Source organism: Chiloscyllium plagiosum, unplaced genomic scaffold (genome assembly GCF_037043375.1).
Source record: "Chiloscyllium plagiosum isolate Xiang-an unplaced genomic scaffold, Cpla_swu_hap1 HiC_scaffold_34, whole genome shotgun sequence".
Lineage (NCBI taxonomy): Eukaryota > Metazoa > Chordata > Chondrichthyes > Orectolobiformes > Hemiscylliidae > Chiloscyllium > Chiloscyllium plagiosum.
Window position 1 is genome coordinate 16,286,107 of NW_028270172.1, and position 22,886 is coordinate 16,308,992.

At 38.8% G+C, this 22,886-nt stretch overlaps 1 protein-coding gene across 1 annotated transcript in view; it reads right to left on the reverse strand.

The window, feature by feature from the left end:
• Positions 1-22,886, reverse strand: part of LOC122564274 (testis expressed protein 56-like) — a 116,351-nt gene that overhangs the window by 39,027 nt on the left and 54,438 nt on the right. Inside the window, exon 3 of the mRNA XM_043718949.2 lies at positions 3,156-3,309. Coding sequence (XP_043574884.1) covers positions 3,156-3,309 — 154 coding nt within the window. The remainder of the gene's footprint in view (positions 1-3,155; positions 3,310-22,886) is intronic.

Sequence of the window (22,886 nt, forward strand, 5' to 3'; positions counted from 1 at the left end):
ATGATCTTCTGTGCTCTGTAAGTCTAAATGCCAGCATCTTTCCTCTGATATCTCTTATTCACAGGGTCAACGTTCCCCCTCACCAAGGCTTACAGAATACAATTCTCATGATTGTATGCATCATGTTCACTCAATAGCTCCCACCCACATCATCATCCCACACTACTAACCTTTCTTTCCTCCTGTGTTTCTGCTCACTCACTGGGTCACATTACCACACTCACATTCCTGCATCATCTGCTGTTCCACTTGCTTCCATCATATTCAATCCCTTCTTTTGTATCACTGCAGGAAATATTGATCCTTGCCCCTGCACTGATGTCTCCCCAGCACTCAGAATCAATTACCTGTAATCCCCAGATTGGTTGCATTTGCACTGAAAGACTGACTGTGGCCTATTCTCCAGATTGGAAGGTCATTGATCCCCGGACTCAGGAAGGACCAAGCAGCTGACTGACCACTGTCAATCTCCTAGATTGATTTGATTTGATTTGATTTATTATTGTCACATGTACGAGATACAGTGAAAAGTATTGTTTTGCATGCCAACTTGACAAATCATCCCTTACAATAAATACATAAGGCTAATAGAACAGAATGCAGAATATAGTGTTACATCAACAGAGATGGTGCAGAGAAATATCAACTCTAAAATATGAATGGTCCGTTCATAAGTCTGATAACAGCAGGGAAGAAGCTATTTTTAAATCTGTTTTCAAACTTTTTATCTTCTGCCCGATGGAAGAGGGTTGAAGAGAGTATAAACAGGATGAGAGGAGTCTTTTATTATGTTGACTGCTTTCCTGCAGCAGGAAGTGTAGATGGACTTGATGGAAGGAAGGCTGGTTTTTGTGATGGACTGGGCTGCATTCACTACTCTGTAATTTCTTGCAGTCTTTTGCACTCTCTAGTTTCTTTGGTGATGAGTGGAGAATTGAAAGTGGCAAAGAAATAAAGCAAGTTGGGCTGTTAATGAGATTCAAATGCACGGAAGAAAGGTAGATACAGCTCAATAGTTGAGATGATCAGTTGGCTTCTAATGCTTTGTGGAAAAACAGGAAAAAGATTCTCAGCAACAAAATTCTTATTTATTCACTCTTGCTATATTCTCCCAACTTTCTTGCCAATGCACAAGCCATACCAAGGAGGAGAAATGTCCATCTATTGCCAAAAAAGAATCAACTAGCTGCATTACAATGCCTAAGACTAATTATAATATACAGTCCCTCCTGAATTGCTTATCTATTTTGTACTAACTAAAGAGAGCTTCTGAAAGTAAGACTTTGCATTTATACAGCAACTTTCATGACCGCTGGATGTTCTGAAGTGTTTTTACAGTGGTGAAATACTTCTTGAAATGCAACCACTGTAGGAAGCGTGACAGCCACGTTTCAATTAGCAAGTCCACATAAACTGCAATGTGATGGCCAATTGCCTGCCCCTCTTCTATGGTTACATCTGTGCCCAGGTGTCCCTGGAGAAGGAGCACGCGGTGTCTACCAACACCCTTGAGCTGTTCAGGGAGAGGTGGGCACTGCAGGGAGTGGAGTGCATTATTTCCCATTCCAAATCTACTTTGATTCAATCCCTGCCCTCTCCTTCACTGTTTGATCACACAGCATTGCCCTTTGATGTCAAGGGCACTGCTTGCCACTGGCCACTCGGGTGTTCCCTTTCTTCCTGGTGGTGGAAAATGTGTCTTTCACTGTGTCTCACATCTGCACACACAACATGGGTGCTGGGGAAATATAAGCACTACCGCTGTTAGGCAGTAGTGTGGTGGAAAGAAAGGAAAGTTTAAAAAATTTTTAAAATATAACCAGGAGATTCTACTGCAATTCGAAAATGACTGTTTTGCATTATTGATTGAGAGATAAATATTGACCCAGGACACTGTGGAGAACACCCTGGTTCAGTTTTTGAAATAATGCCACAGGGTCTTTGCCGTCCACCTAAGTAGCAGGATGAACCCCTTCAGTAACATTTCATCCAAAAGAAATCTCCCACAATAAAGCAGCACTTCTTTAGCACTGCACTGAGTGTCAGGCATGATTGTTTGCTTAAGTCCTGAAGTGGGACTTGAACCTATAACCTTACAGCTCAGAGGCAACAGTTTGACCAATGACGTTCCAACTGGCACATTTAATAGGATAGTCAATCAGAAGAAATTACAATGGTCTCCTGAGAAATAGAATAATTTATTTTGGACTGTAACCATAATTAGAGTGTTATATCAGATCCATTTATGTTGTGATCAGTAGAATAGAAGATCATGCCTTTTAAACAGCTTGATTTGTACAAAAATAATGGCAATTGAAAAGTCTTTGAGAGTACCATATACTAAATATTGATGGCATTGCTTCAAATGGGAATTATATGAAGGTTTAAGGTTTGGATACCATTAAAGCCATGTTGGTCCAGAGGAAAGTGTAACTTAATGAGATGTATTACATCTTTGGCAAGTCATGACTGATTTGCAAACCCTTGGGCAGAGTCTTCTGAATCTGGAATCTTATGCATTGGAACTATGATCCAAGCTCATCCAGCTGCACATTATTTTGGAGGCAGTCAACTGTTGCTGGGAGGCTCTTTCTGGACAACTGCTGTGGTTTATTCTCAGCAGCATGGGGTGGGGAGAGGCAGTCTTCCATTGGGAAAATACTGGCTTTGTGACAAATGTATCCCTAATTAGACATTTAATTAGGCATTTAACCAGTACTAGCCTCCGAGGGATTAGCGTTTCCATCATCTGGACCAATATCATGATAATATCACAGTGTTAAGTTTCTTTGGTATAAAACAGAAAGTAGTGATCAATGCTTTATGAATTGAAGACAACAAATTCTAATTTGTTATGGCCACTTACCCTAAGGATGACATTGAAATTTCTGCACAAGTATTTACAGCAAGCATTTACAGGTGAAGAAATATCAACTAAGTAATATAAAAGGTGAACGCTGTACAGAATTTATCATCAACATTACATGGTTGAATTTCTGATTATTTTTATAAATTACAATTTGTTCTGGATTCTTCCGTAACTTCTTAATTTGTTAGATACATACCATTAGGAAAATGTTATTTTTTTGTCTCATAACATTCTTTGACTATCTTGAACTTTTTGCAAAATAATATTACTTAGAAACATATTTTACCTTACAATCACAGTTGACAGAGGTGTACATTCTTTATTTCTTTTCAGCTCTTTCCGAAACTCATTCCGACATTCATTTATTGTTGATTTTCTTGCCAAAATTGGCAATTGGGTTACTTGAAGTGTATCATCTGGACCGCAGGCTTCTGTTGAACCTGAATTTTGAATATTAATAGTTCATCACTAAAAGGTGATTATATGATGAACTCCACCAGTGAGGAGTCTGTAAATGGCCCTTTGATAGTCTAGACGTTGACAACACCTGAAGATTAATAGTTTGTGGAAAGTGAAGTTCAAACTTTTAAAAATAACCTTACCTCTACTTTTGCACCATTAAAGTATATTCAGTTTTCTTCCAACTGACTCTCACCCTCTTCCTGGCAACTGAGTGAGACTGAATCAAATCTTTCACAACTTTATTGTAACATGTAACTTCAAGAATAACTCCCGACTGCATATCTCTAAAGCTATTTATTTTTGCCCCATTACCATGTCCAATTCTGTCCCTGCTTTAGATCATGTTACTGAAATCCTTATTCATGCCCTTGTTACCTGTACATGTGACTATTCCAACAAACTCTTGCTTCTCCTGTGTCCTATCTGCTATAAACATATAGCCATTCTACTGTTTGTGACAAAGCCTCTTCTGCATTTTCTGCATTTGACCTGCATTGGTTCCCAATCAGGCAACATGTTGATTTTAAAATTCCCATCCTCAAATCCCTCTATGGTCTTGCCCCTCTCAACCCTGCCCTAATATCTCTTCTGTTTGTTTATTGTCAGAATTTGCTTTATAATGCTACTGATAAAGGTGTTGAAGCTATTATATAAATAAAGTGGTTGCTATTGTTGGAGTATCATGCAAATACGTGGCATTGTTAAGTCAGCTGTAGACCTGATTTTCTATACTTGTCGATTTAACATAATAAATTGAAATCTATTGGCAGATTCTGTAGCCCAATATTGGGACTATTCATTGAGACAGGTGCTGGTATTATTATCTACATTGTCATGAAAAGCTAAAACTGGCAGATGGGTGCTTGTTTGAGAAATAGGAAGAAGTCCCAGTGTTCTTCTAAACATATCTCCTCAGCCAACAGTACCAAAATACTGGCTATTATTATAATAATTACTAAGGTTGTGCTACACAAAATGACTACTGCATTTGCCCACATGATGACAATCATGCATTTTAAAGTAGTCCATTGTATGAGAATTGCAAAATTTCATCTTCTTTCTTGTTTTCTGAAATGTAAATCTGAATATGAAAATTATGGTAGAGTTAAAGAAGTGCTCTTTGAAAAAGCTGTTCTAGATTATCAGAGACGCCATGGCAGGAAAGCTTTATGCAGAGATTTATATGTGTATGGAGAAATAAGGAAGACTTGAGCTTGTATTAATATGACACCTTTCCCAAAGTTTTTGGACACCCTGACCACTGTATGGCTGACAAAATACTTTGGGACACGTAAGAAATGCTGCAACCAATTTGGACATGGCAAGGTCTCATAAATAGAAATGAGAAAATGGCCAGATTCAATCTGCACCTGTAGTGGTGCTACTTGAGAGATAAATATGGGCAATCAGAAAACCTGCTGGGGAAAATAGTTGAAAAGGATGACTTGTTTCTGTTTTTCATGACCTCTGGACCCCTCATAGCAGTCTATAGCCATGAAAGTGCTTTTGAAGTTCAGTCACAATTGCAGTGTAGGAAATATGACAGCCAAGTTACGCACAGTAAGGTCTCCCACAAATAGCAATATTAGGAATCCATCTGGACAATCTGTTTTTATGATATTGATTAAGGGATTGAGTATTGGGGATAACTCCTCACCAAAATATGCCAATGGATCTTGTAGAACAACTTGAAGGAGAAAACAGGGCATCAGTTCTCATCTCATTTAAAGATGGTGCCTTCAACAGTTTGGCACTCCCTCAGGACTTCCCTGCAGTGTCAATCGCTCTTTTATGCTCAATCTCTGGAGTGGGACTTGAACCTGGAGAATCCGGGACAAGATTTCCACCAACTGAGCCAAACCGACACAGATTAGATATTGTCCAGCTTGATCTTAGCAAAGATATGGAAGAAATGGGGACTTCTCGAAGAGCAGCAGATGCAAGTGCTGACCATTCCTATATAAGTTGCTCAGCTAGAATATATAGTCCTTTAATTCTGACTAAAATAGTGAGACAGAGAAATGGATGATAATCTGTTAAGAGTTCTGTTCTCTTGGAGGCATAACAACTATCTATAACTGCAAATGTCACTGCATAAAGTCCAACCAAGAAGGAACATTGGCATCGATTAGCAAGAGCCTTGAAAGTATGTATTTTGAATACAATTGTAGCTTGCTCTGCTTCAAATCACCAAGGCTGTATCAATGTTATAATAAGAATGGACTGTCAGTTTTCAACTTCAATCATCTGATTATTAATACCTGGGATCATCAGGGACTTGGAATGGTTTTTAAAAAGGAAAACTGCTGACTCAAAATAGTCACAACAACCAGCTGACCACAGATTAAACCAGCTCATGAAAATATCAATAAGCAAGCACAAATCTGAGCCACAAGTGAGACTGTTATCAAAAGGCATTGAAATTCAGATCTGTATCTCCTATTTGCTTTACATCTTTACGCATACATTTCACATATTGGGATAGAAAAATGACCTGCAAAGTATCCAGCTTAGAAAACAATGAGACCAGACATGACAATACAGTAAAGAACTGTATTTCAAGCAACAATGTTTGGGCAATGCCAGAGTGAGCGAAAAGAGGATTTGTGTCAGCAGAACTGGAAATTTTTTTCTCCGTGCTTTCACTCAGCCACTTGAAAGACAACACCCAGTAACAGAGTAAACTAGAGAAACATCCGTTCATAGAGTCATAGAGATGTATAGCAGAGAAATAGATCCTTTGGTCCAACTCGTCCATGCCGACCAGATATCCCAACACAATCTAGTCCCATCTGCCAGCACCCAGCCCATATTCCTCTAAACCCTTCCTATTCATATACCCATCCAGGTGCCTTGTAAATGTTGTAACTGTACTAGCCTCCACCACTTCCTCTGGCAGCTTATTCCATACACGTACCACTCTCTGCGTGAAAAAGTTGCCCCTTAGGTCTCCTTTATATCTTTCCCGTCTCACTCTAAACCTATGCCCTCTAGTTCTGGACACCCCCACCCCAGGGAAGAGACTTTATTTATCTTATCCATGCCCCTCATGATTTTATAAACCTCTATAAGGTCACCCCTCAGCCTCCGACGCCCCAGGGAAAACAGCCCCAGCCTATTCAATCTCTCCCTATAGCTAAAATCCTCCAACCCTGGCAACATCCTTGTAATTCTTTTCTGAACCTTTTCAAGTTTCACAACATTCTTCTGATAGGAAGGAGACCAGAATTGCATGCAATATTCCAAAAGTGGCCTAATCAATATCCTCTACAGCTGCAACATGACCTCCCAAGTCCTGTACTTAATACTCTGACCAATAAAGGAAAGCATACCAAACACCTTCTCCATTGAGAACTCAAAGGTATTTGCAATATTTGCTGCTGCTAAGGACTCAAGACATCAATTAAACAAGCAAGGCCTCAGGTTAAATTTGAACATCACAAGGAATCTAAGAACTTTTAAACTGTACATTCTTTAATCTTCCTTTCGTTGTACTTGACATTCTTGCCTTTCTAAACTGTATGTCTGTACAGAAGTTCACTAAATTGGTGATTAAGGCTAGAGATCCGAATAGAGTTAAATTCCTATTTGTGTGAATTTCATGCCAGTTTAATTATTTTTAGATATTAGTAAGAAATAAAATTACTGTTTCTTTCGCTCATGTGGAAACCTTGTTATTGTCTCTTTAACTTTGAATTAGTGAACAACCTTGCTTTAATTGAAGTGTGATAAAGCTGGATGCTAAAAAGAAATAAAATCTTAGTTGTGGCTGACTAAGGGGATTAGAAACAGTGTAAATCACCCAGTTGTCACATTTTGGTGTAGTTAAAGACAGCCTAAAGCCTTAGGTGGGGCGCGTTGGGCATCACAAACTGACAGCGGGAATTTAACTCTACTCAGACCTAGTCCTACTGACCAATTTAGAGAAGGTCTGTGCACACTTCATCACCTGTTGCTGAACAGGTGTCAACCAAAGAATCCTGCTCCACCAGACAACCTGTAATTAAGCACAGTTTCTATCCATCCACAGACGCTGACTCAAGGGAAGGTAGTCCTTTAAACACTCACTGGAATTTCAAACAGAATTTATACAGGATTCAGACCTATCTGATTCTGGGTCCACCCAGAGCTTCATGGCTAATCTCTTTTTGTGATTGATTCTCCCAAGTAAAAACCATCCACTAATCATGAGGTGATACATTCCAATTAATGAAAAGAAGAGTAACAGCAGGAGTTATGCTCTGCATGTTGTACATTCAATGTTCTGGATGAGCTTAGGGATTTGGAGATTGGGTTTAGAATTATTAAAGGCAGCAGGTGGTGTTCAATTTGCTGCATGCACAATTGTTGTTTTCATAATTGCATTATTATACTATGTAAGGCAACCTGTCCCTTTATTTTAAAATACTCATCGTTGCTTTCAAATCTTCCACAGCCTTACCCCTCTCTATATCTGTAAATTCCTGCAGCCCAACAACCCTGTAAGACTTCTGTGCTCTTCTGATTCTGGTTTCCTGTGCATTTCCAATTATAGTCTCTCCACTGTTAGTGCCTGTACTTCAGTGTCTTGGGAGTCCAGCTCTGGAATCCTTATTCTACATTGTGAAATGTCTTGGGATTTATCATTAACCCCTAAACGAGGTATATAAATAAAAGCTGTCACGATTACTGTTTTGTCCCATTCAATCTCACATCTTGTAGAAAAAAAGGGATCAATTGGTTTTTCTGGAAAATCTTACAAACATTTTCATGTCATTGCAAGGTTACATTAGCAACAAAAATGCCTCATGACTTTAGTAATGTTCCATTGTTAAATATTCCAGAGCAAAGTGACAAAAGATCTCCATTGAAGGTTCCTTCCTTGTTTTCCTTAAATCTTCCAACTGCAGTGGGAAACATCACACTACCTTTTGTGACTGAATTTGAGCTTCTGAGCTTTAAATTTGGTGTTTCATTTTGTGACACCTAATCTGGAGAATGGGATTGAATGAACAACACGATCAAAGAACAGGAACAGACAGAACAGGCCAAATGGCCTTGTCCTGTGCTGTATCATTTCACAATGCTATTGAAAATGGACTGAAATTTGACCATTTCGATGAGACAAAAATGTATAGCTCTTAAAGTCCAGAGCAAAAGACACAGTTGAATACCGATGAGAAAATGAAATGAATTTGAAATATTAAGGAGACCTTTATGAATAATAGTCATGATTTGGAGATGCTGGTATTAGACTGGGGTGTACAAAGTTAAAAATCGCACAACACCAGGTTATAGTCCAACAGGTTTAATTGGAAGCACACTAGCTTTCAGAGCGGTGCTCCAAAAGCTAGTGTGCTTCCAATTAAACCTGTTGGACTATAACCTGGTGTTGTGCGGTTTTTAACTTTGTGAACAAAGTTGTCTCCAATACTGTTTCCTACTGCTGGTCTTTGGGACCTGAACTTAAACCATTGGTTCTATGGGATCTTCTTCTTTGTCCTGTTGCTCCATCTCTTCTTGCATTTAATACTCCTCCTATAAAATATAAAACCTTACTCTGGCAGCTCACACTGACCTCAATACATTACTTTGCCTTTGAGGTGGAGAGATTCAGAAATATCATGAACGCTGATTTCTGTGAATTCTGACTTTCAGTGGTTGCTTGAAGATGCCCTTAATTTAGAAACTCAGAAGTCACCTTGACTTCCAATTACACTGCTATCGATTTTTTTTGCACTTGGCTTCACTGCACATAGCAACAAAACTCCACCACAACTTCCTTGCTCAGCATGTAGCTCATCAGTGATGAACATTACAATCTCAATGTTTCCATTCTGCAGTCTCCACCACAATGTCATAGCTCACAACTGGCCTTGTACGAATTCTGTTGAATTAATATGTACAGGAAACAACAGACGATGATCCGCCATACGCCAATATGTGATCCAACCCAAAATTCACAGTTTGAACTAATAGTAATTATTCCTTACATTGAGGAGTATACTTCTTACTCCAAATATGTGGTGATATCTTTATGCACCCAAAGGATGAGAAATTTCAATTACTAAGCATCATTTGTATATAAAGAGCCCCTACTGAGGCTACATGTCAATATATGAGGCACTTGACTCACAATGTGGTCCTTTGTAGTTTAAGTAGCTGACTTGGCATTTGGGTTAGCAAAGCTGTATTTGGCACATTGAGCAGCTTGACACAGCACTTCTAATAACCGTGATGTTCAAAGCTTATTAAGAATGCATGAAAGTACAGTAGGTGCTCAGTTGAGACATGAAAAATGATTATGTTTCATGACATTATTTGTTAAAGTGTATGAAACCATTGCCTTTGTACCATATATTATAGAAAATGACAATAACAATTTTCATAGCTGACATGGTGATTTAGAACATACACTACTTGCAGAAGTTTGTTATATATGTACCTATACAACACTGGCAGGGTAGATTTGTCCTGCAAAAAAATAATGATTGCCTACACAATTTTATACTGAACCTGGCAGGGTGTCAGTATGGAGGTTACAAGTGAATGCAGAGTTCACATCTACAAGCTAATGCTCAGGATTCCCGCCAAAACAAAAGCCTCCTGAGAAAATCTTAGATCTAGATGTTCTAAATGAAAAGCCTCTCATGGAACTTTTGTCGACACTTTCTCAGTGTGGCTCTTGTAAACTAAACATAGCAGGATGATCAGATTGAGCAAGTGAAGAGATTTATATAAACTTCCAAATGGGTTTCATGAGTTGATCCAATTGCAAGTCATTTGATTTATTTTTGATTTGATTTGATTTATTATTGGCACATGTACGGAAGTACAGTGAAAAGTATTGCGTGCTAACCAGACAAATCACATCTTCCACCATGTAACAGAACAAAATGCAGAACATAGTATTACAGCTACAGAGAAGGTGCAGAGAAAGATCAACTTCAATATATGACAGGTCGGTTCATAGGTCTAGTAATAGCAGGGAAGAAGCTGTTCTCAAATCTGTTAATACGTGTTTTTAAACCTTTGTATCTTCTGCCCAATATAACTGGGTGTGGGAGTGGTCTTTCATTATGTTGGCTGCTTTCTGTTCCTTTCCATTTTCATTCCATTGTTTCTGCAAAGGTTCAGAACTCAGCTCTTCCAATAGGCTACATGAAGATGTAGCGTAGTGTTAATGTTATTGAACAACAAATCCAGAGATCTGGACAAATGGTTCAGAATTCAAATCCTACCATTATAGCTGTACATTCTAATTCAAGTAATTAAATATATCTAGAATAAAATGCAATTTTTTTGCCAAAACATCCCATCTGCTTCACTAACATTCTTCAGAAGAGGAAGCTGCTGACCTCTACCTAACTAAGATTGCGTATGACTCTTGAGCACACCAATGTGCTTGACTATCAAATGACCTAGAAGCCACTCAGTTGCAAAGGACTTACCACAAACTTCACAAGGGCAAGTTAGGATGAGCAATAAATGCTACAAAACTGCACTTAATCCATATATCCCACTTTATTCTCAAAAACACAGCTGTGAGAGTAATTCCACCAGCTCTGTTAATGCATTTTGATTAATGTAAGTGGTTGAAAATTGGGCAAATGTAACACATCAGAATTAATGCACTTCATTACTTGTCGTGCAGTTACGCATTACAGTTAGTTAAATGATTGAAGCTCAACAAGGTATTTGTTGAATTGTTCCACCACTGTCTAAAGATTCAGTGACAATGAAGAACATCTAATTTACTCACAAGGCCAGACAATGTAAGAAGTATTCCATCAGAAACACAAAAGAAAACTGAAACTCAATAGTACAGAAGGTCATTCAATCCATTGTTTCTAGGCAAGTGATGTACAGTGCCACTACCTTGCCTTTTCTACATAACCCTGCAAATCCTTTCTCTGTTGATAATTATCCAATTCTCTTTAGAAGACCATGATTGAATCTGTCTCCACCACACTCCCAAGCAATACATTCCATACCTTTATCATCACCTGCATTTAAAAAAAAGTGTCTACTGATGACAGTGTTACTCCTTTTCCATCACTTTAAATCAGTATCCTCTGGTCCTCACTCTCCTGCCAATGAGAACAATTTCAAACTCTTTATTCTGTCCAGGCCCCTCATGCTTTTGCATATGCTTTTCAAACCATCGCTTAATCTTCTCTTTTCCCAGGAGAACAGTGAGAATAGAGTGGGATTGTGAAAAATTAGAAACAAATTCATTCAAAGTGATCTTTGAAGAGATAAACTTAATAATGTTGAGAATGTAATGGTGACATTTCAGGAGAAATTTTGACTCTTGATTGGGCAGCTTGTGGGCCACAGAGACTGACCATCGAAAAAGCTTTATGAGAGACCTACTTCAGAAGCCAGGCCTCAATTCAGCTTGAGTTGATTTGATTTGATTTGATTTTTTGTCACATGTATCTAAGTGCAGTGAAAAGCTTTGCTTGTGAGCAATACAGGATTAAGCAAGGACATACAGATCATAGGGTGAAAAAAAAATCGGACAGAGTGAGGCCTACAGGTTACACTGCACAGGACATGTGCTCAAGAAGATTGACATTAACAAGATAAGCATTCTTTGAAGTTAGACATCCATTCAGGCAAGGAGCTGTTCTTGAACCTGCTGCTGCATGTATTCAAGCTTCTTTATTTTGTGCCTGAGGTTGTAAAACATTACCGGATGGGATGAGTCTTTTATGATGTTGGCAGCCTTTCTGCAATAACGAGACACATACATGGAATCCATGGATGGGAGGTTGGCTTCCATGATGGTCTGGGCTGAGCAAACAACCTTCTGTCCTAGGCAGAACAGTTGCTGTACCAGACCATTATGCACCTGGACATTATGCTTTCTATGGTGCATCTGTAAAGGTTGGTGAGGGTCCTTTTGTACATACCAAATTTCCTGAGCTGCCTGAGGAAGAAGAGGTGTTGTTGTGCCTTCTTGATCGTCACATATACGTGGGGAGTCCAGGACAGGTTGTCGGTTATCGTCACTCTGAGGAACTTGATGCTCTCCACCCTCTCAAAAGCTTTTCTCTTTTCATTGATCAGTTGTTGGAGTAGTTTGTCATTATCATCAAACTAATCCTGATGTTTTTTCATCTTGAACCCAATTGTTTCTTTGCAGGAGGTGATGATAGCATTCTTCAATTGATTTCAGTATTCTTCTACAGATGATGGGATTTGTTCAGGCAGAAGTTCTTGAAGATTTTGTTGAAACTTTGTACATGGTTGTTGTCTTGGAGGATGTCAACATTGAATTTCTTGATAGTGTTCTGATTTTGGTGTTTCCCTTTGGTCCGAATCTTCATTCCCATGGTGGATGAGATGAGTCAATGATCTGCCCAGCATTTGTCGGCACCAGTAATAGCTCTTGTTATCAGTACATCTTGTTGGTTCTGAGATCGTATGATGATGTAGTCGATGAACTGCCAGTGTTTGGAGCATGGATGCTGCCTAGAGACTTTATGCCTGTTTCTCTGATGAAATAGGGTGTTTGTAATCACCAGATTGTGTTCAGCACATTTGATGAGGAGGAGCATTCCATTGGTGTTGATCTTGCCGACTCCTTCCTTGCCTATTATTCCAGTCCAGAGCCTATGATCTTTCCCCACTTTGGTATTGAAATCTCCCAAAAGAATGATCTTGTCATTGTTGTGAACATTGGAAAGGACGTTGTCAAGTTGGGCGTAGAAATCCTCCTTTACTTCATCCTCAGCATCAGAGTTGGAGCATAGGTGCTGATGATGATGGTGGTGTGTTGGTTCTTGGTGAGCTGGATTCGCAGAGTCATGAAGCGTTCATTGATTCCCAGTGGTTGCTCTGACAACTTCTTAAGTAGGCTGTTTTGGATGGCAAAACCTACTCCATAGATCTTCAGTTGTTCAGGATCAAGTCCTTTCCAGAAAAAGGTGTACTGATGTTGTTCTTCCTTTAGTTTCCCTTCTCCAGCTCTGCGGGTCTCACTCAGAGCAATGATGTCAAAGTTGAATTTTTGGAGTTCTCGGGCAACAAATGCAGTTCTCCTTTCTGGCTGGTCTGAGATTGGGTTATCCATCAGAGCTTGTATATTCCAAATTCTAAATTTCATTGTTTCACTTCTCAATGTTTTTTGACCGCATAATGGTGATCCCGCTGGACATGGCTTTCCTCATAGAATAGAGTGAAGCAGACTATTTTTAGGGCACCTTTTCTAGCCCCCTCCATGTTCAGGGTGAGCAGAGTGGATCCTAAACCGGGCTGCTCAGACGTGAATACTGCTACTGAACAATTTTCCTGCTTCTGTCAAAGTGTTGAGTGACTCACTCAAGTATTCGCCGTTTTCATGCCGGTTCTTAAGTAGGAGCTTTCAGCCATCACATTGCCTGCTCCCATTGCCCTCCCTCCAATTGCTGGAAACTTTAAGAAGTAGCCCACAGAATGAAGACACCTGTGCGTGTATTTGTTTAATGTATACTTGATGTTGCACTCCAAGAAGCACACGATACTTCACAACTCAACTAACTGATTCCAATGGCATGGAGACCATGATGATTGGAGCTGATGGATTTGTTGCAGCCTTCATCCACCTTCACAGCCATTGAGTTTGAAGTAACTTTGTTCGCCTTTTCCAACGTTGAGGTCTCGGTTGGATTGTTCTTTGTCAGGGACTTTCCCCTCGACCTTACTACTATGGGTGAACCTATAGGAGCACAGCTCCAGATGGCATCGCTCATGAGATCTCAGGACCACACAAGCTTCTCCTCCACAACAAGGTGACAATCCACGGAGAGGTTGAGGGTGTACTCTACTAATAAAGGGATATGGCTATATCCTAGGAATATTTTGAAGCATTCCTTTCTAGCTCAGCATGAGATTTGAGATGTGCTCTTCCTCAATGTCTCCACATCCTCAAGTGATCATTACATCATCATTGACATTGCTTTTTATGCACATGCTTAGTAGTTCGTAATAGAGTTAACCCTACAGAGCTCATTCTGCTAGAACATGCATTTCATTAATGAGCAAATTCATTGTACCAAAACTGATGAATTAGGGACATTGTTTCTAAAGCGTGATTTTTCTATAATGCAGGGTTACACAAGAACACAAACATCGCGATATAGAAGAACTACCTGTATTCTATATCTCCTCCAAATCTTTTGTTTCTGTATTATATATACGCTATGCAATATTTTGCATGATATAACACACTATATATAGTCCACCCAACGTTTCTACTTTTATAATGATAATGTTTATGTTGGTGTCACCAATCTTCTCAATCTCATACAATGTTTTCTTTGAGATTGTTGAAAATGTGTCTTCTGAAAAATCATACTCTACCTTCAATCGTGCTCCTCTCCATTTTCTTCTTCATCTTTCCTCTCATTGGAGTGGAATGTTTACATGTTTTTGAAGTCAGTGAATGTCTTGACGTTTTTTCAGGGGGTCTATGCAAGTACTTAGGGATTAGGGACAGAATCACGTCCTCCTATTTATCTCTAGATAACTGGAGGTCATTCTGGACAGTGTGCCAGCAATAGTTTGGAGTTTCTCCTGTGCATATTCAAAAATGGATATTGTATTACATCACCCTCAATTTGAGCCTTTGAATCTTTGCTAGCATTTTTACAATTTCTTTCATATTTAGTAAGGTTGCAATGACTTAGGGTCAGATTCACTTGAGATAAACACGCATTACATATTGTTCGCATTCTGGAATTTGGAGTTTTAAAAAAAATTGAGGCAGATTGGTTTTGGTCAGTCCTGCAAACATACTTTTTTTTAAAATGTCAATCATTGTTTAGACAATGAATTAAATACATAATTCATAAGAAGGCATGTAAATCCAGCTAACTAGGAGAAAGTGAGGACACCAGACATAGGAGATCAGAGTCAAAACGTGTGGCGCTGGTAAAGCACTGCTGCACACGCTTTTCAACTCCAGTTAACTGCCCAGCAGATCCCTGTGGTGTTAACAGATAAACAGTTTATACTGTTGCTTTTCTGATAGATAACCACATTACGGTAATATGTTTGGTTTTGACTTCCTACTAGAACGTTCATAACTAAAGAACCCAGAGATCAGTTCAGAAAGTTTTTTTTTCTCCCAGCGGGAGAACATTTTTCAGTCCAGTTCAGTGGAACCAACCACCTCAGCAGGAGTGATTTCTAGTCTGGGGAGCTTCCAAGCTAGGAGAGTTTGGATATAAATACTCAAGTTATTACAACTAAAAAAATTTAGATCATTAGAATTATGATAAGTTTGCGCCAATGCACTCAAAAAGTAATCATAAAACTGTCTCCACAGTTCAAGGAAAAGAAACTGGTAAGTGATGGTTGAGAGGGGATATAAAAAGTTGAGCAGGCAGTAAGGATTCTCCGGGGTTGATTCTCTGAAGTAGATAGTGTTGGGAAAAAAGTTGAAACTTTGTTTTGATGTTTGTGTTAAGATCTCTCTAATGGTCTTCTCTACATATCTTGTGTAATAAACATATGTTCTGTCATTAAATAACACTTACAGCCTCACGTGAATAGGTTTCAGTGACCATCTGCAAAATTAAACATATGACTTATTAGGTCAGGTTTCATTCTAGGATCTGAGTTGCCCAGCATTATCATCATTTGAGATAATAACAAAATGGAGCACTGACAGGATTTGTATTCATTGCATTTAAGAAGGGTTTTTTTAAAGAAATGAGTATGTGAAGGTACTGGACATAAAGTAGGAATATTGTGGTAAAGTTTATTACATAGGTTTACTTTCAAATTGCTCTTTATATATTGTTAAGACTTTTCTGTGAATAGAGAATATAAGAGTAGATTACTTGATATCTTTGCTAAACTGAGGGAATTGGCAGATGGATTGTAGATGCAAATAAAGGCAGAATCGAACAAGGATGAGTTGCTTAAAGTGAATATCCACTACTCAGAATTAAAAGTAGGGAAACCCAATCTTGAGATGGCTACAATTAGCTAAAATTCAACAAGAAATGGAAAACAAATAGTTAGAAAAATAATCCACAATGGAAAGAGAAATAGAATTTTTAAAAATTGATCTCCAGAGATAGTGAGAAATCAGACAACATGACTTGGAGAGGGAGAAGTGTCGAATAAAGGAACAAAACAATAATAGCTGATGAGATTGATGATATTGATTTCAGTGAAGGATTTGATTTAATTAGAAATCTAGGTTTAGCACTTCAAAAATTTACAAACAATGAAGAGGAACAATATTTCACCTCATTTGAAAAGGTAGCTCAGCAGAAAGGTACCAAAATTATGTTGGGACCTCAATGTTAAAGAATGGTTTGACAGGTGCAGCTATAAATATATATATCAGTTTGTCAGAACAACGACCTGCAAACAATGAAATAGTTTTTAAAAAGTAATACACAAACCTTATGAGCTCATCCCTAAAGCTTATCAATTAAAATGGAAGATGTTAAGAAATAAATGTAATCAGATATTTGCTTAATTTACAACAGTAAAGTAACTTTTTCACACAGAAGGTGGTTTGTGTATGGAATGAGCTACCAGAGGAAGTGGGAGAGGCAAGTACAATTACAGCATTTGAAAGACTTTTGGATAGGTACACAAATAGGAAAGGTATAGAGGAATTTGGGCTAAATGCAGGCAAGTGGGACTAGTTAAGTTTGGGATACCTAGTCGGCATGAACGAGTTGGACCAAAGGATCTGTTTCCATGCTGCGTGATTCTATAACTCTATGACTGTATAACTGGCATGGGATCAATGGTTTTATTCACTGAAGTTCAAAAAGAAAATTGAGAATGTGAGTGAAATAATGCTTAAATAAGAATTCAAAAACAGTATCCAGTAAACCTTAGAATACATTTCGATGAACTCCAAGTATCAAAAATCTGAAACACAGCAAATATGTAGGGAAATGGGATTATGAGGAATCAATAAAGAAATCAAGGCATTCTATTCCTTGGCAATAAAACCTAAATGGCTGGAAAACCTCAGCACATCTGGCAGCTTCTGTATAGAGAAATCAGAATTAGCATTTCGGATCCAGTGACCTTTCCTCAGAACAGGATTTCTGATTTCCAGCATCCACAGTTGTTTTGGTTTCCATTCTATTTCATGGAATGGATGGAAGAGTAACCAGTTTTAGAGAACGCACAGATGTTAGAAGCTAAAACTGATATAGAAAAAAAATAACTGGACATATCAAAGCTAATTGCTGCAAGTTAAATGGGAGATGGATTGCAGTAGTAGGAACATCTAAGGAACCCTCAGAAAAGGTGCAAGAGGAAAGGAACCCCTTATTAAGTCTGTAGCAGTAATACAAAGAGAACATGTTTCCTTAGAATCTATTAAGAGAGAAATGACTTTAAAGAGTAAATATCATTCTTTCTAAGCGTTCTGAATATTTTATTTCAGAAGTAGAGGTATTTCCTCATTCTTTGAATCAAAGATACACTGGAAAAGTCAGTCTCTGATGCTGGTCGATGATACCAACTGGCTTCCAGAGGGGTTACTGAAGGACAAAATATTCATAGAGGTTATGAACTAGTCCCATCAAACAGACTTGAATTGAAGAATGTCTCAGTAAATGGAGAAGTTGGAGTTGGAGTACTGAAATAAATTTCTCTCGAATGAACAGATTTTACTTTGGGAATAACCTGGGTAGGTTAAAAATATTCACCTTACTCGACGGTGCTCGGATAACCAGTAGAACTAAAGGAAACCGAGATGCTTCAGAGGAACATTCTGGATTGTTTTCCGACTGTGTTGTGACTAGATATCAGGCCAATAGAATTAGGCAGGCAAAGGACAAGTCTATGAAAACAGAAAATTAATTAAGCGTTCAAACTTTAAATGAAAACAATGAAGAAAAAATGTTTAGGCCTTAAATGGAGATGCAACAACAGATCCCAACTTAGCTGAGTTGTATCAAAAATGTTATTTGAAACTGAATCAGACTTAATAGCTGAGTACTATTATTTGAAAGACAAAGTAATAATATGGAAATGGAGACTAATTCAAATACCAGCTAATGAGGAATTGGTAATAGTAATTCAAGTGATAGTTCCATCTGAATATTGTAACAAAGCTATTCAAGTCACTCACGAAATTCCTAAGGCAGGTCACTTAGGTGTTAGGAAAATACAGGCTAAAATACTAAGATGTGGTTAACTTTTGTCAGACATGTCAGGTATGTCAGTTAGGGGGGAAGCCCCAGCATTCAAATAAACTTGTAACTTTAATTCTGACACTAGCTGTCAAAAAACATTCAGCCAGGTCATAGAGCCATAGAGATGTGCAGCACGGAAACAGACCCTTCAATCCCACTCGTCCATGCCGACCAGATATCCCAACCTAATCTAGTCCCATTTGCCAACACTTGGCCCATATCCCTCTAAATCCTTCTTATTCATATACCCATCCAGATGCCTTTTAAATGCTATAATTGCACCAGCCTCCAGCATTTCCTCTGGCAAACTCATTCTATATAGGCACCACCCTCTGTGTGGAAAAGTTGCGCCTTAGGACTCTTTTATATCTTTCCCCTCTCACCCTAAACCTATGCCCTCTAGTTCTGGACTCCCGCACCCCAGGGAAAAGACCTTGTCTATTTACCCTATCCATGCCCCTCATGATTTTATAAATTTCTGTAAGGTCACCCATCAGCCTCCGACGCTCCAGGGATAACAGCCCCAGCCTATACAGTCTCTCCCTGTAGCTCAAATCCTCCAATCCTGGCAACATCCTTGTAAATCTTTTCTGAACCTTTTCAAATTTCACAACATCCTTCCAATAGGAAGGAGACCAGAATTGTACGCAATATTCCAAAAGTGGCCTAACCAAAGTCCTATACAGCCGCAACATGACCTTCCAAAGCTATACCCTCAATGCTCTGACTAATAAAGGAAAGCATACCAAACGCCTTCTTCACTATCCTATCTACCTGCAACTCTGCTTTCAAGGAGCTATGAACCTGCACTCCAAGGTTTCTTTGTTCAGCAACACTCCCCAGGAACTTACCATTAAGTGTATAAGTCCTGCTCTGATTTGTTCTTCCAAAATGCACCACCTTGGATTTATCTACATTAAACTCCATCTGACACTTCTCAGCCCATTGGCCCACCTGATCAAGATCACGTCGTACTCTGAGGTAACCTTCTTCACTGTCCACTACACCTTTAATTTTGGTGTCATCTGCAAACTTACTAACTATACCTCCTATGTTCACATCCAAATCATTTATATAAATGATAAAAAGCAGTGGACCCAGCATCGATCCTTGTGGCACACCACTGGTCACAGGCCTCCAGTCTGAAAAGCAATCCTCCACCACTACCCTCTGTCTTCTACCTTTGAGCCAGTTCTGCATCCAAATAGCTAATTCTCCCTGTATTCCGTGAGATCTAACATTACTAACCAGTCTTCCTTGTCGAACGCCTTACTGAAGTCCATGTAGATCACATCCACCACTCTGCCCTCATCAATCCACTTCTTCAAAAAACTCAATCAAGTTCTTGAGACATGATTTCCCATGCACATAGCCATGCTGAATAACTCTATCAGTCCTTGCCTTTCCAAATACATGTAAATCCTATCCCTCAGAATTCCATCCAACAACTTGCCCACCACTCATGTCTGACTCACCTAGCTTTTCCTTACCACCTTTCTTAAATAGTGACACCACGTTAGCCAACCTCCAGTCTTCCAGTACCTCACATGTGACTAGTGATGATACAAATACCTCAGCAAGGGGCCCAGCAGTCACTTCCCTAGCTTCCCACAGAGTTCTAGGATACACCTGATCAGGTCCTAGGGATTTACCCACTTTTATGTGTTTCAAGACACCCAGCACTTCCTCCTCCACTGTAATATGGACATTTTTCAAGATGTCACCATCTACTTCTTCACATTCTGTATCTTCCATGTCCTTCTCCACAGTAAACACTGATGCAAAATACTCGTTTAATATCTCCCCCATCTCCTGTAGTTCCACACATAGGCTATCTTGCTGATCTTTGAGGGGTCCTATTCTCTCCCTAGTTACCTTTTGCCCTTAATGTATTTATAAAATCCCTTTAGATTCTCTTTAACCCTATATGCAAAAGCTACTTCATGTCCCCTTTTTGCCCTCCTGAGTTCCCTCTTAAATATACTCCTACTGCCTTTATACTCTTCTAAGGATTCACTTGATCTCTCCTGTATATACTTGACATATGCTTCGTTCATTTTCTTAACCAAAACCTCAATTTCTCCAGTCATCCAACATGTCCTACACCGACCAGCCTTTCCTTTCACCTTAACAGGAATATACTGTCTCTGGACTCTTGTTATCGTCTTGATAGACTTTGTAGTACTCCTACCAGGAATGGGAATTGGTATCTTATAACATTTACGGTTGTTTCAAAAAAAATTCTTGAAGCAGTGCCTTTGGGGGAAATTATGGCAGACATAGTTGTGGAAAAGTTACTTTAATTTTTTTAAAGATATGAATTATGTAAAGAAATACAATCAGGTCAAAGTTTGAATTTCATGTCACAAATATGCAAAGATATGATGAATGAAATAGATTAAGTCTTCAGCTTATCATGAACAAACTCAAGGAGCTTTAGAGAGATGGCATCAAACTTTAAAGATATGTGATTAGGGCTAATAGTCAGGAATATCCTGATGATTGGGATAAAGGAATTCCCTATTACTGCTCACCATTGGGAATGTCCCTCATGAGCCTGCAGGATTCAATCTTTTTAAACTGATACGTGGACAATGAGATGACTCTTTAAATTATTTAATGAGAAATTTATAAACCAAAGCTCAGAACTACATTTCCAACTCATGATCCAAGTTTCAAAGACAAACTAACAAAATTTTGTGAGTTGGCCAAAAAAATTTGAAAAGTGCTCGACAAACAATGAAAACTACTACAAGATAAAAAGCCTAAAATTCAAAATTTTATTATTGGAAACAACGTGTTACTTGTAAAGGGAATCACTAAAAGTAAGGTACATCAGACATTATCAAATCATAAAGATAATCATTGATGTGAATTATGTACTGAGTATTCCAGAGAGCAGAAAGAAATCAGTGTCATACTGATATACAAACATACGAATAAACAACATGGGAATAGAAGTAAAAAAAAATGAAATCATGAGGAGCATAGATGAGATGATTAGCCAAAGTTTTCTCTCCAGGATAGTGGAGTTCAAAACAAGAGGGCATAGGTGAGTGAGTGAGTTATTTATTGTTACTTATATCTTAAAAGATAAAGTGAAAAGTGTTTTATCACCATAACCTAGCGCCATTTTGAGTTAGAAAAAGATTAAAAAGAATTTGGATAAATAGAGTTCATCTTCTCTGCAAGGGGTCTTTGAACACAAGTCCAGAACTTCTACAAGGTTTATGCAAGGTCTCCTAGGCCTCAAGGAGTAAGGTGGGAGGATAAAGATTTTAAAAAGAGCCAAGGGCCAACTTTTTCACACACTGGGTGGGGCATATATGAAAAGAGCTGCCAGAGAAAGTGATAGACGCGGGTAGAATTAAAACATTTAAAAGACATTTAGACATATAATGGAGAGGGAAGGTTTAGAGCGATTTGAGCCAAAAGTAGACAAATGGAACTTGTTCAGTTTAGGATACCTGGTCGGCATGGACAACTTGGGGCGAAGGGCCTGTCTATGCTGAATGACTCTATGACTCTAAGTAGATCATTTGATCCCTCAAGCCTGTCCTGCATTCAATGACCATGGCTGATATGTTTGCATTTTGAATTCAACTCCCATTAGAGGTTGACTTCTCACACAGCGATAATTGCCAGAGTCTGCTGTTTGCATCAAGTCTTATAAAAATGGTACACTTGCAAATTTTGCCAAGCTTCCATTTACTAATTTCATTGGATGTACAACACACTTTTTTTGAAAATTACCCTGTCGCTTTATTCAATTTGGGGGTATGGTCAACATCAATTCTTATAGAACCATTTGATATTGGAACTTTACCATGTCAGAACATCACTTCATTGGTCTGGTTACTGGTAAAGTTGCACCATGTTGGAGCAATGCCTCTATCCCAATTCTCACTTCCTTTTCAGAAGTTGATTCATGACTTGCCTGTGTGTAAACAGACCAAGATTCAGTTATGTGGTACAAAGTTTTCAGTTTCACCAAATTTCATTGAGGAATACCATTCTGAATTAATTGCTTTGGACTTCGGCATTGACTTCATCAAATTTAAAAATTAATGTCAGATCTATTCAGCCTTTTCTCCTTAATAACTTGCACTTTTTTTTAGATTAGATGACTTGCAGTGTGGAAACGGGCCCTTCAGCCCAACAAGTCCACACCGACCCTCTGAAGAGCAACCCACCCAGACCCATTCCCCTACACCTAACACTACAGACAATTTAGCATGGCCAATTCACCTGACCTGCACATCTTTAACTATGGGAGGAAACCCATGCAGACACAGGGAGGACGTACAAATATCCACACAGACAGTTGCTCAAGGCAGGGATTGAACCCAGATCTCTAACACTGTGAGGCAGCAGTGCTAACCACTGTGCCACCGTGCTGAATGATGTGG